The 14940-nt window shown below is 48.1% G+C and overlaps 1 protein-coding gene across 1 annotated transcript; it reads right to left on the reverse strand.

Moving 5' to 3' along the window:
• Window positions 1–270: 270 nt before the first annotated feature.
• On the reverse strand, window positions 271–11021 carry Proz (protein Z, vitamin K dependent plasma glycoprotein). Its single transcript, XM_027387824.2, has 8 exons — window positions 10940–11021; window positions 9044–9207; window positions 7479–7503; window positions 6415–6528; window positions 4801–4932; window positions 4355–4440; window positions 2982–3099; window positions 271–1792 (listed from the first exon to the last, which is right to left on the reverse strand). Exons 1-8 carry the CDS (start codon window positions 11019–11021, stop codon window positions 1302–1304), a joined length of 1212 nt encoding a protein of 403 aa, XP_027243625.2. The 3' UTR covers window positions 271–1301.
• Between the last annotated feature and the right edge of the window lie 3919 nt (window positions 11022–14940).

The following is a 14940-nucleotide window of genomic DNA, read 5'->3' on the forward strand; positions in this document are numbered from 1 at the left end:
TCTGGAGATGTCTGCTCTAGTGTGTGTTGGACCAAGAGTGACACAACCACCTGTGTTCACAGCCCCTCACCACTCAGTTTCCACTAAGTAACTCAGCTGGTTTATGCCTGACATTGATTTTATTTAACACACCCTATGTTTTCCCCCTTAAGGCCTTAGATAAACATTACCAAGGAAACTCTCCCTTCCAGCTAACTTTAATTGTGCTAGAATACACTGTGTCAGCTGCAGGGTAGACAAAGGCATTGGGGCCCAATGCTGGACCCTGAATCTACAATACTGACATGCAGGCAAGATGTGTCCCCTGGTGCAATTATGGCATAGCTATTATGGAGATAACTGCTTTCCGGTTGAATTTGAGGCCTGTTCCACAGGAGGAATTTTATGCTTGGAACTATAATCCTGGTGAAAAGCTCATGGCTGGGCTGGTCATAGGCTCTAGGGTAGAAGCTGCTGTTGTTACCTTGTTAAACAGCTGTGCTAAAAATCATGTTCTAAATATTTGTGTTTATACCTATAGATCTGGACTCTTCTCCAACTTGGCAGGAGAATCACCTTTTTATAACAGGCGAAAATCAATGCAAAGATGCATGATTGGTTCAGGTGCTGGGGAACAAGAGACTGTCCAGTCGGAAGTGAAACATCTTAGCTCTACCCATCACCTTGCACCCTCACCTCCTCCTCTACCAACACCCAGGGATCTTTGTGAAAGAGAAGCGGGAAGAACATACCAGCTGAAAAGTGGGGCCGGGTGGCGTGAGATGCTGTCTGCTGGACATAGCATGATTTCACTTACAGACCCACAGCCGCTGTGGTGACCTGTCAAGGCTGCACAAGGTCAGGCCAGACAAGATGCTGGCATGGATGGGCTGGGTTGGCGTGCACTCTGTGTCCCACTCCTTACTGAGGAGCTGTTGGCAGTTGATAGCTGCTGGGGGAGGGAAAATCATTTGTTTCTGAGGGCGCTCCAGTGGATGGCCCCACAGTACGCCGTAGGTAGCTGGAGCCAGCTTCTCTAGCTACAGCAGTGAGGTGCTCCCCCAACTCATCGTTACGTATGTGCACTTGAGGTAGCACTAACAGAACTTACCGGGTTATCAACAAATGACACATGGGAGGGACGTGTTGAGGGGCATATAAGGCAAGCAGGAGAAGGGAAATGGTGCATGGATGTGGTCATATTTCATTGTATGTATGAAATTCTCAAAGAAAACTATAAAGTTCCAAGGAAAGAGACATTGTTTTCCAATGGTAACTGTGGCAGGACCTGACCATCTTGTAGCCATGTTGTTGGACTGCAGTTACTTCATAATCTGTTTAAACCACATTGAGTATCTTGGAACTGTGGTGAGGAGCACGTGCGACTGCCCTGGTGGTGGTGTCGAACCTAGGATCCCTGTGAGGAACCAGGTCCCCTTGTGTTTTCGGGTCACCACACTTCCCTCCATCCAAGGCCCAGTCACCACGATGGCCTTCTCACAGCTTGTTCTGGTTGTGACGGTCACATTCAGCGTCTGTCCACATTCTTCCCTATCTGCATGTGTGACTGGAATCACCGTCGGTGTGGCATCCAGGCTTGTGCCATTGGGTGTCCATCCACTGAGGAGACCCAGTGTCTCAGGGATGAGGACACGCTCTGCAAAGTCCCTCTCCGGGACACAGACAGGGAGCCCGGAGTCGGGACACTGCACAGGCTTCTCAAGCTCCAGCAGAGATAGGTCGTTCTCTCCCGACTCCTCATCATAGCGCATGTGCACATGAGTACTCCTGACCCCAATCCTCCAGCCAGCATCTGAAACCAGGAGCAACAAACCAACTTACAAAGTCTTGTTTTCAAGGGCACAACAGCTAGCTAGCCTCCAGGAGCTGATCTCAGTGAAACCCTTCCGGGCAGAGGCAGCGTTCTTCCGGGGCTTGCTTGCTTTCTTTCTTTCTTTCTTTCTTTCTTTCTTTCTTTCTTTCTTTCTTTCTTTCTTTCTTTCTTTCTTTCTCTCTCTCTCTCTCTCCCTTCCTTCCTTCCTTCCTTCCTTCCTTCCTTCCTTCCTTCCTTTCTTTCTTTCTTTCTTTCTTTCTTTCTTTCTTTCTTTCTTTCTTTTTTGTTTCTCAAGACAGGGTTTCTCTGTATAGCTTTGGAGCCTATCCTGGCACTTGCTCTGGAGACCAGGCTGGCCTCGAACTCACAGAGATCCTCCTGCCTCTGCCTCCTGAGTGCTGGGATTGAAGGCGTGCGCCACCAACACCCGGCCCTTCCGGGTCTTAGATTCAGATCATAGAATGGGCTAGGTCAAATCACATCCTCGGCCACTTTACACTGACCTCTAAAAAAGTCAAAGTTTTATCCTGGAGTACAGTACCACATGAGGGATTGTGAGAAAACAGGAGACAGTGAAAAGAAGCATCTCCAGGCCAGTGTGAACATGGCCGTTCAGGACTTCTCATCAGGCATTTAGCTCTTTCAGGATGAGTCTCAGCTACTTGTTTGTACACAACACTCTTTAACCCTTTAAAGAGTGAGACATGCTCACTTCAAGGCTCACACTTCCTGTTAAGCACGCCCGTAGCTGATGATAGGAACTTCCCAGTGGGGAGAAATGACTGTCCAGGTTTTAGAGATGGAAAATGAGGCTACAGATACGTCCCGAGATGAGACAGGGTTGCAGCCCAGGATTATAGGAAGGAGGGATTTGAACCCAGCTCCTCTGGCCCTCAGCCAGCCCTCCATGTCCAGGTGGTTGCTCTACTGCTGTGATATGTCCTGGACTGAATGCTACTTAGCACTGGCTTGCTGGGTCCACATTCTACTAGTTATGTCTTGTTTTGTGTATGCATGTGATTTTTTAGCTACCTTGGTATTACTGAAGCTATTTCATATCTTGTTTTAGAAACAGAATTTCTAGTTGAAAATTTTCCATTTCATTCCTGTTGGGTTATTCCTTTTATTTATAATGAGATCTTATACAATTCATGAAAGAAATACTTACTTGCTTTTACACTAATATTGTTGTGTAGTAATGAACACTTTGCCGTTGTCAACACAAAGTCTTCCTGTATTAAAACACCACCACAGAATTCCTTTCCTTTGGAATTTGTTAACTTGACCTTTGAAAAAGCAGAAAATGGCTGTTAGTAGCCAGTGTAAGATGAGGGAACATTAAAGCTGAGTGGCAGACTGGGGTACCAGGGACAAGTCAGTCAGTGTCTCCACCCCACTGCCTCTTCTACAGCTACCAGCACTCTGACACCTCAGCCAAGGTTCAGAGGAAACTTCTTGGCCAAGGAAGAGTAAGGGCTGTCTGATTTTTCCTCCACCCAGAACAAGGAAAAGACAGAATTGAAGGGCTGGTCACCAGGGTCACGATCTTTCAGGGCCAGAGCTTTTGCGATGTCTGAGTTTGCATGGCGCAGGCCAGGATGGGTAAGCAGGCAGAGCCCACAGAGTGGCAAGGGGGTGGAGAGCTCCGGGAGACACAGTGGCTGCAGTTGTAGGATGGATCCTAAAGTTGAGGACTTCGGGGAGCTGCAGGCTCTGCCAGTTTTCAGTAGTCACGATGAGCATATGCATTTGTGAAGGGAAACTTCTTAAGGCCAGGGAAGCTTACCCTATGGGGCCAGAGGGGACAGTTCTGGGGCTGATGAAGGCTGAAAGAGTGTGCTATGCCAGCCAGTTGAAAAGATGGCCAAGCATTTGGTAGAACACAGAAGGGTCTTGTGTCTGTAGGGGAAGCAACTGACTCAGAACACTGCACTGGCCTTCCCCAGCAAAGTCCAAAAGCAAGGAGCAAGTGGATTAAGCTGTTTCCAGGTATCTTAACCACGTTTCAGAGCATCATTCAAACATGTTTATAGAGCACAAGGCTTTCTGTAGCGAATGAGAGTTAGAGCTCTCAAGGTCTGCAACTCGTCAATAATCACCAGGCAGAAAAATAAACATGATCTATGTTCCATACTGAGGAGAAAATCAACCAAGCTGAGTCAGAACTGTTAGGTGCAGGCAGGATGATGGAGCTGACTCAGAACTGTTAGGGGAGGGCAGGATGATGGAGCTAACTTAACTCTTAGGTTGATCAGAAGCCGTGCACAAATAACCATGTCCCCATGGGGTGGGTTGTGGCACTAGGCACAAATAGAGAGATTGGCTATTGGCTACATGGTGTAGCCTGGTGGCTGTAACCAATGCACACTTCTAATGTGGAGCAAATGCTGCAGAGAGCTGAGTTTGTGCTCCACAAGGGCCCATGCAGCCCAGTGAAGAGTTTGTTTCCAATTCACTTGGTCATCACCAGTTTTTGGCAAGAAAATGGAAGTGACAGATGAAGTTTGCAACAAAACAAAAGCTGTTATGGAATGCTGTTACCTGCCATGGGAAGCTAGGTAGACACGGGCCGCTTCTTTCTGGTGTCTTGATGTCTTTGGAAGTCAGGGCCCCACAGGCGCATTTGTCTTCATTTGTGATGGCAACAAAGAAGAAAGTCAGTGTTTTCCAAATGGATGTGGTGTCTACAGTGACGCTAGCCAGAAGTCTCATCTGAATGCCGGTAGACACAGGTCATGGTGGCCATGGGGAGCAAGGTGAAGCTGCACTGCCTGCTCCCAGGCTTATTTAGGGGGGAATTTGGCAATAGAATAACAGGCCTCCTGACACAAAGCACTTCTGGCACAGCGGTTGCTCTAATGTTGAGGCCAGAACCCCGAGTAGGCAATTGCATCCCGCTAGCCACAGCACTCCATCTGACCTGTGAACATGATGGCAGGAGGAAGGGGGCATGGAGGGTGAGATGGCCTACCTCTGTAAAAACTCACCACTTGGATTGCATGACTTGTGGTCCTTGCCCAGCTTGTAGCCCTTTGCACAGCTGCACATGTAGGATGACTGCCCTGGATGGCAGAAGTGCTGGCACCCATCTGTCCTCTCTAGGTGACATTCATTTTTAGCTGAAAAGGAAGAAAAAAGCAAAAAGCAACCATGCTGATGTGGAACGGCCGATGTCGTCATCTGCTCATGCGTGGGTCTGGCTCACCAGTCCTAGTGTTTCTTGTATGTTACACGTACAAAGAAAATATAAACATGGAGATACACCACAGTCCTCATCCTGTCCAGCTTGCCAGTTTTCAGGTAAAGCTTCCCACACTCAAGTGTCTCAGGTATGTCCATGGAGACGCAGTGAGATGACACCTGTGTTTGACATCAGAAGGAGTTGCCCAGTCCTGGACACCTTACTGGGGTCTCATCTATGTCCCTAGCTGTTTCCTTTCCCACTGAAAAAGCTGCTGTCTTTGGATTGTTCCTTCAAAGAGCAGAAATGGGACCAGGAGGGGGTCAGAGCCCGGTAGGCAGCTGAGCTGCTGAGGTGGGGCTGAAGTCTAAGTGGGATACTGTAAAGCATCACCAGGGAGGTGATGGAGTGGGAAGCTGGAGTTGAGAGCAAAGGTCTGGGCTAATGAACCTTTTCCCCCAGAGAACTGGTTCTAAGCTACCGAGACACACAAATAGTTACATGTGTTTGTTTCTGTAGTTGACAATGAGCAGGAACCTATTCCCTTGGCCCTGTGAGGTCATTTGCTCTGGTATTTAAGGACTATTCTTAGCCTGGTGGTACAGGTCTGCTTATCATAGTTACTCTGAAGTCTGAGGGCAGAAGACCATAAGTTCAAGGCCTGCCTGGACTATATGGCAAGTTCCTTTATTTTTATTTTTTATGTAGAGGGGTGTTTTATATAGAGGGGTGTTTTGCCTATATGTGTCTGTGTACTGTACGGGTGCAGTGCCACAGAGGCCAGAGAGAGCATTAGGTCCCCCTGGGTCTGGAGTTACAGAAGGTTGTGAGTTGCCATGTGGGTGGTGCTGGGAATCAAGCCTGGAAGAGTAGCCCATCCTCTTAACCTCCAAGCCACCTCTCTAGCCCCATGCAAGTTCAAGACCAGATCAGGGAATATATTGAGTGCCTGATCAAAAATAGAAAGTAAAAAGGCCTGAAGACGTAGCTCAGCAGGAGAGTGTGCCTGCGTGTGTGAAACCCTACATTCAAATTCTGTAGCTTAAAGTGGGGGGTGGGGAGGGAGACTACTTAAAAAGTTTTGCCTAGGTTTTTCTCTCTTTAGAGTATTCCTGACCAGCATGTTAGTCAGACACATCTGTGTGCACCCCTCCCAACTAGTGTGCAGATTATGGATTGGGGGGTTGGTTGGGAAAGGGGAGGAAAGAAGACCCTATGCTATGAAAATTTCAAAAGGGCTAGGGGTGGACAGTGGGTCACAGAATTCAGCCAGCACCTGTGGCATGATATCTGGGGTGAGGTAGGATAGGGGAGCCACGAAGTCCCCTGCAATGAGCGTATCAAGGTCCCCAGGGAACCCTTTTCTGCCTGAGCGAGCTGCTCTGTCTCCCAGCAAGCCCTGTCGTGGATGGTGCCTCACCCATTGCACAGTTCTTGCCCTCGTAGCCAGGGGGGCACATGCAGCTGTAATGACGGATGTGGTCCTTGCATGTCCCGTTGTTGAGGCAGGGCTGGGAGATACACGGAGAGCCACCTGTGGAGGCAGAAGGGCCTCTGAGACTCCACTGTGGACTCCTTGAGACAGGTCCATCCTAAGCTTTCTCCACTAGGGAAGAGGAGAACAGGTTCCAGGTGCTTCCTGACCCACTGGGTGTAACGTGTCCCCAGACCTCAATCTCTGCACCCCAGGATCTTCTATTCATTTCAAAGTGTGTCCTTGCTTCTACCTACCCACTATGCCACCCCACAATCCTCCTGAGGATAGCCCACCCCTCACACCTGAGGATAGCCCACCCCACACACCTGAGGATAGCCCACCCCACAATCCTCCTGAGGATAGCTCACCCCACACACCTGAGGATAGCCCACCCCACATACTTGAGGATAGCCCACCCCACACACCTGAGGATAGCCCACCCCTCACACCTGAGGATAGCCCACCCCACAATCTTCCTGAGGATAGCTCACCCCACACACCTGAGATAGCCCACCCCACACACCTGAGGATAGCCCACCCCACAATCCTCCTGAGGATAGCTCACCCCACACACCTGAGGATAGCCCACCCCACACACCTGAGGATAGCCCACCCCACACACCTGAGGATAGCCCACCCCATACTCCTCCTGAAGAGAGCCTACAGAGCAGACTCCAAGGCACACATCTGGGTTACAGCTACAGTTCTCTCAAATCTGATCCATCTTCTGGCCTACAGCATGCCCTTTCACAGAAGTAGGAAGAGTTATGAGGTGGGGAAGGGCTCCTGTCTGTTACCTGAGCCCCAGCTGCCTAGGAACTCCCAGACATTAGCACAAGGAAACCAGAGGCCTCATTGTGGTCCTGCAGTCTGAGCCTTGGGACCAGTGCACTTCCCTGGGCAGACAGCAGGTCCCAGGAGCCAGAGGTTTAGGATGAGAATCTGTGGGCACCAGAGGAGACTGCCCTGAGCCTTAACTTAGGACAGAGAGCTGAGAAAGCACTTACCCCTGTACTGTCTCCAGAATTCTTCCTGCCAAGGCAAAAGGTGAGAAGATCACCATGGTTGCTTTCTGTATTCCGTCTACCATGGACGCTTTCTGTATTTTGTCTACTGTGGATGGACTCAAGGGTAAGAAAACATGGGTTTCACTCACTCACCCAGAGGATGTGAAATTTTTGTGTGTGATTTAACAGACTCTTTACACTGAGCAGGAGTGGAATATTCTACACCAGGTTACTTACCATGTCTCACAGGGAGGAAGGATATTGTGTGTGAGGACACAAAGCTACAGCACCTCCTTCCTGTCTGCTTTCTACCTCACTCTACAGAAATGCCTGGCAATTGTCTGAAATCCCCATCTCCTTTATAGAAGTAAGCTGTTATAATTGTAAAGGTCCATGGGGGAGGCTGGAGTGGGATGTCCAAATGAGCTCTTCAGACCTGTGATGTGTCCCCAAGCCACACTCAGACTTCCTAAAGATGTGTGGATGATGTCACAGTGGCTTTCCCTCTCACTCAGGAAGTCAGCAAATTGAAATTTAGGGTGGGCTACTTAAAAAACTTCCATTGCTTTCATCAAATGACAGATGTACAGTTTGAGAAGGATTCTCTGCATCCTGTGAGTCTTTAAGAAACTATAATAAAAATATATAAACATTCTATGGATAAGAAGTCAATGTTAAAAAAACAAAAACAAAAACAAAAAAAGGGGCTGGAGAGATGGCTCAGAGGTTAAGAGCACCGACTGCTCTTCCAGAAGTCCTGAGTTCAATTCCCAGCAACCACATGGTGGCTCACTACCATCTGTAATGAGATCTGGTGTAAACATACCAGAACACTGTATACATAATAAATAAAATCTTTAAAAAAAGAAGCCAATGTTTATTCACAACCATTTTTAAATATTGCTACATTAATATGTAAAACTAATGCAATGCTAGAGATTGAACCAGAATTACATTCTAGACAAGCGCTCTACCACCATGCCACACCCCAGCCTGGGAAATTGTTATTAAATATTTTACAACTGCATTCTGAAGTATTTAACCCAAAATAGTTACTGTCCCTTAAGTTTTAGCTCCCTCCTTCTGTCTTCCAATAATCTTATGAGTAATTAAAAATGCCAAATGCTTACCTGATTGTTAGTGTATACACATGTGTGAAAAAAGGACTTACCTAATCCAGAGTGTGGATCATGGCAAATTTTGTGTGTGTGTGTGTGTGTACCTGTGTGTACACGTGCATATAAGGGAAGAGGTTTGCCTTTCTAAAATTCTCCCAACATGTGCAAACAGTGGAGTTTGGTGATTTGGTTATGGTAAGATGTGCAGGTTTTCCCAGCTAGGGAGCTGGACCAGAAGGACTCTAGAGTATGATCCCACCTGTTGCTGAGGCCAGTTTGCTCCTACCTCTAAATTTGGCTCCTCATCTGGGAATTCAGGCTCATACCAACCCCTCCATAAGGAATTAGGCTAATTAAACCTGTCCTCTGAGACAGCTGGGCCTGAACAGTTAGAAAGCATGCATGCACTGCTGGGGGGGGGTTGCGGGGCTCACGAGGCTCACATACAGTCATGACGTCATTTTCAAAAACTTCTCTTGCTTCCTCATAGTTGCAGATTTCCTCATAGCATTCCTTTTCCAAGTTGCCCTGGAAAATTTCCTCCAGAAGATAAGAACCGGCACGTCTCCATCTCACCAGAACTTTGTTTGCCTCTGAGGCTGGAAGAAACACTACAGAGGGATGCAGCAGTGTGAGCAGAAGCCCCCTCTCACACGGTGCCTCAGCAGACACGTGCTATTCCCTACTGATCAGCAGGGTCTGGGCTGTGCCCGTCTTCAGGGCCAGTGAGTCATTCCTATGTTGGGCATGTACTTTCTGTTGGGAGAAGCAGATGGTCCTTATGAGTTGGGCAGACACACTGGCATTTTATGGATATAAAATAGAGGTCTGCTCAGTCCACCACAGTAGGTGAGTGTCCATGTAGAAGCAAGAGGATATAGGACAGGCACACCATCATTTGCTTCAGCATTAACTATACTGGTATTTTCCAATCTCGGTGTTGCAAAAATGCAACACCCGTGGACAGACACATTAGGTAAGTGCTTCCTGGAGAGTGGAGAGTGTCCATATGTGAACATCATTTATACGAATGCAGGGACTGAGTGGCCTCTCCATGGTAGGAAGGAGTCCTGAGCAGGCAGGCTGAGACAGACAGTTCTGGAGCATTTTGCATGAGGGTGGACTCAGGTGAGCTCGCTCAGACAGAGTTCAGACCTACAGGGTTTTCCTTCCTGCCCATTCACAGTAGAGTACTGACCTCGGAGTACTACCTCACCATGCTGCCACCTTGGGTACTTTGGGCAGTGGTCAGAGGAGAGGACAATTTCCTCAGAGATGCACTGAGATGCATGGTGGTAGGATGGCTGTATCCACCCCAGGAACACTGATGTCACCCCAGGGCTTAGAGACACAGCCCTACACACCAGAAGCACTCAGCTCACAGCCCCTGTCTACAAGGGAGGGCAGGTATGCAAGCTGTCTGGTTATTTTTGTCCACACCAATGTGCAAGGTACCAAGAAATCACATTTGGCTAAAATCATGGCACATGTGGATCACAAAACTCTCAGGCTCAGCAGCTCACCCTGACAACAGTGATTTTTCTGAGAACTTTGGTCATGCTCTGGGGCTCGGGCCAGCACTGAGAGCCAGCAGACAGGACTTGTCCATGTGGGCTCCACCCTCACAGGGAGTTGGCATTGAACAAACTGTTACATATGAAGTGAACAGTGACTAGGAATGTGAGGTGTGGATGGAAGGAGTGCAGAAGTCAGAGAGAGTAAAGACTGGTGGCCTGGAACCATAGCTGGGCCAAGGAGCCATGGGTTGCAGTCAGGGGTCAGGGAGAGGAGGACATAGATAGACAGAGGGCACAGAAGAGACTCAGAGGCTGGGATGGAAGGCTTAGATGCTCCAGCGTGGAAAGAGCCATGTGGATCAAGGCTGAGGCTAACTGTCCCTAGCAGTCCTTCGGCAAAGAACATCCCTGACGTCTAGACGAACAGGCTGCAGCCCAGCTTTGGCTAAGGGGTGCCCAGCCAGTCTTGTACCACACAACTTAGGTTGTCCATGGCCCAATAGGTCCCTATCCCTTTTAGAAGCTCTTACCACATGGCAATGAGATCCACACCGACTTTCAGGAGGGAGAATGAGAATGTAGCTTGTCCTTTAGGCCCCTAAAGACAATATCATCTACAGAACCACTGGGGCTGCAACAAGGATGAGATGGCTCAGTCTGGTGGTTCATTCCTGTAGTCCTAGTGCTTGGGAGACTGAGGCAGGAGAATTGCTAAGGGTTGAAGCTAGCCTGAACTACACAGTGAGTTCCAGACCAACTTGGGCTATAGAAAGAGACACCAGCTTTAAGAAAATGTTTTTAAAAGAATAAAACATCAAGTGCCTACCTGAAAGCTCCACCCGGTGCAGCACAAGGGTAAGGATGAAGGTGAGAATGAGGCCCCGGAGCAGCAAGATGCAGCCAGCCATGCTGACCCACAGCCTGGCTGGCCCCGGGCAGGGCAAAGTCTGCAAACAGCCAAAGTCCAGGGTCCCAGGAGGCACAGTGGTCAACATGTGCCTTAAAACACATAGAGGGCTAGATTAGGTGACCCATGGACCCAGATGTTGATGGCTTGAGTAGGAGATGCACCCTCATTATGGTTCCTTACTGCATTTACTGTTAGCCAACTAGTAGTAACCGTGGGAGGAAGAGGTAGACATGGAGACTGGAGGAGGAGAGGGAAAAGTATCGTGACCTAATGGGTTGTTCTATGAATGGGGCTGGTGCCTGAATCTTTTGTTGACTGAATGATACTCACAGGGACAAAATCTAATGACACCTATAAACACAGTTTATTAAAGTAGAAAGCGAAGATAACAAAGTAGGCAGCAGCCTAACTTGAATACATATATTGTGATGTTGTTTTTTTAAGAAACTAGAAGAATTATATATTATAGTTTCAGATTTTGCATTTTCATGGGATTTCTGTGTGTGCAAGTGTCTGTCTCCTCATCTTCTGTGTGTGTTTCTTGTGCTTTTTATTTGGCTTTTAAAAAGTTTGTTTTATCTTATTGGGTTTTTTATTTTGTTTTAGTTTCTTGTTTGTTTTCTAATGACAGGGAGAAAGAAAGGGTGTGGATTTGGGTGAGTGGAGAGGCGGGGGATCTGGGAGGAGTTGGGGGATCAAAATATAGTGTATGAAAAAAATCTACTTTCAATTATTAAACAAAAAGGACAGAAAGTAGGGATCCAACTCAGGCTGTATAAAGGGTGTGTGTGTGTGTGTGTGTGTGTGTGTCTATCTCCTATCTATATCCAACAAAAGAAATGGAGGTCGCTCATGAACCTGAGAGAAAACACAGGTGTGAGTGGGGAGGACTGGAGGGGCGAGATGGAGGGAGGAAACAATGTAAATAGATTTTAATTAAAAACACAGGAAACCAGTCAAGGGTTCCACCAATCAAGCAAACATGGTTTAGGGGCTCCAGGGATGACCTGCTCTTGGAGCATGACATGTGAATGAACTCCTTCCTGGCTGACCAGCTCAGTCCACAGGGCTTTGAGAACAAGAACCATAAAGTGGACAGTGGTCAGCATGAGGGCACTGTTTGCACATCTGAGACTGGCTAGGGTCAGGGTCTTGTGGCCAGGGTTTCACAGACCAAGTCACTAGCTCTGTCCCCATGCAGTTGCGGGGAGAAACAGAACAGTAGATGACATCCTGAGGACTCTGCCCAATGGCCTCTCAAAGGTCCCCACCTCATACGGTTACACTGGGGACCGGTGTCAGTGTGTGAACCTTGAGGAGACACAAACACCGGGATCAGAGAAGTCACAACAGCACATTTTTAATGTGGGGGTCTGAGTTTTCACATAGTCCGTCTCATTGAAAGAGCTAAAACTCAGCTCTTGCTGCTCCCCTGGTCCCTTAGTTAGTATGAGCTCTGCAATCCCCTATCCCCCTGTTGAGATCTCTGGGGTTTACTCCAGGTCTGTTTCTTTGAACAGGACCCCCTTCAGGAGCCTAGTGATCCCTTCTCTGTAACAACCATGGAATTTTCTTTAGCTGTATCTATAGCTGTATGATACTGGATGGGTATCATACCCTCAGATGATCTGGGTGTCTGAAAATGGAGACATCAGGTGTCCCTAATTAGTCACCGAGTCACCACCATGTCTCAGCAGCCTGTATTACTCAGGGTTCCACATATATATGGGATTTATTGGAGTAGCTGTTTTCTGTCTAGTCCAACAATGACTGTCTACCAACAGAAAGTGCAAGAATCCAGTTGCTGCTCAGTCCACAAGGCTGGATGTCTCAGCTGGTCTTCAATAAACACTGGAAGTCTAAAGAAGCCGGCTCTAATACCAGTAAAGGAATTGACTTGACAGCCAGAGTGATGGCAAGCAGGTAAAGAGAGCAAGCTTCCTCCTTCCATGTCCTTTACATAGGATGCCAGCAGAAGGTGTGGTCCAGATTAAAGGTGGGTCTTCCCACTTCAAATGATTCATCCAAGAAAAAATTCCCCCACAAGTACGCCCAGCCACATGAGTTTTAGTTAATTCCAGGTGTCACCAAGTTGACACCAACAAAAGCTGTCAGCTTCAGCTTCTCTGGCCTCAGGTATTTCTGTCAGTTGTGTGCTAATGTCACCTGGATGATACCACATTTTTTTTTCTCTGAAGGACTTTGTCCTTTGTTCTGTCCCCTACCACTTAGGACCACTTTAAGTGATTTCTTTGGATGAATTTGGGGTCCAGACAGGGGAGAAAATTCCCAGAGGATGTTGCCCCTCTTGCATAGAGCTGGGATGCTGGGTCCATCTGTGTCTCTGACTTCCCCACTCACCCATTCTCTAGGCATGGGTACCTCCCCGTGCTGGTCTGGGGCCGGTAGACAGCATCTCTACCAGCTTCTCCAATCCATCCAGGATATGAAAAAACATCAAAGATGTCTGGGAGGGGCGTGGCCTCCGTGAAAGCCACCATCTGGAACAAAGTCATTTCTCCTGCCATTTGCTAGGTCTTGTTTCTGGATCAGGAAGTGTAAGGTAGGAGCAGGGCCGAGTGAGGTTACTCTCTTCTCTGCACTCAGTCTAGAAACTGCCATCATCTACCCTGGGAACCTGCACTCTCATCACCAGTACCACAAAAACCCTGGGTCCCCAGTGCACCCCGGGGAGCCTGTGTCCACACTGCCAGCACCACAGGAAGCCTGGATCCTGATTGCCAGAGTCACAAGGGGAGGTGTCTCACTGAACCTAGGGTTTACCTTCCTGGCCCTTGACACTCAGGGTGGTCTGGGTGCTGGCATTTCCATTTGCTTTGAAATTATTGGTAATTAATATTTCAGGTGGTGATCTATGTCTAACATGAAGCACTCATGAGTAAGTTCACTTTCAAATGTCTGCTCAGGGTCCCTGTGGGATGACCCCCACACCCACACAGACTCTTGTGCTTGTCTTTCTGTTGGTACAGGGACCTGTGTGGGTGCTGATCTTGTCCCGGGGTTGTTGGAGAACAGGGAGTTCTTGTTCTTAAGTACAGCCACAAAGTCCATCCACAGGGGTGGGTGAAGCTGTGGCCTTCCCACTGCTGACATGCATGCAGGCCCACTGGGCTACGATATGGAGAAGGTGTTCTCCAGTGTCCACACCACTGACCCAGCTGTGGCTACATAGCTCAGTGCTGCTCTCAGACTCCAGCTCCACTCTCAGTTCTAGGAAATCGAGTGCTGTTTTTGTTGACTTTACCCAACCTTGCAAAATCTGTTTACAATCTGTCCAGCTCTTGATTTGGAGGAAGTTTTGTACTAGAACCTTTAAACTTTGCTTAGAAAAGTTATGCAAAGTGCAAACTATAGGAAAACTTTTGGAAAAAATGCTAGTCTATTTACTGAAAGTAGGCTTGGTTTTCACAAACATTTAACTTAGGGCTTGGGAGCAATGGAAGACTAGAGAGGGAAGACACCTGATTTTGTGGCAGGACAGTATCTGGAAGAGTTCCAGAAATTTCTGTGGTTAGGCCCATTCTAGAGACTTAGAATTTAATATCTGGGGTAAGGCCAGGATTTAAGCTTTGCAAAGACCCATCTGGGGTCTCCTAATCATACCAGGGCTAAGACCCATGTGTTGGGGGATAGGGTCACTATTAGCACTTGATGAACCAATAATGTGTTCAGGAAGAAGGGCCTATGCACATTCAATGCCAAGTTTAGCTCAGGGAAACTCCAGGCCCCCTCACCAGGCAGCCCAGCCTGAGAGACTGCATGTACACTTAGCACACAGCCAGCTCAGAGAGACTGAACACATACATACACACCACTCAGCTCTGCAGAGTCCATGCACACTCACCAGACAGCACAGTTCAGGAAGACTTCTGCATGCACTCTAAGGCAGCCCAGCA

Source organism: Cricetulus griseus, assembly GCF_003668045.3.
Source record: "Cricetulus griseus strain 17A/GY chromosome 1 unlocalized genomic scaffold, alternate assembly CriGri-PICRH-1.0 chr1_1, whole genome shotgun sequence".
Taxonomy (NCBI): domain Eukaryota; kingdom Metazoa; phylum Chordata; class Mammalia; order Rodentia; family Cricetidae; genus Cricetulus; species Cricetulus griseus.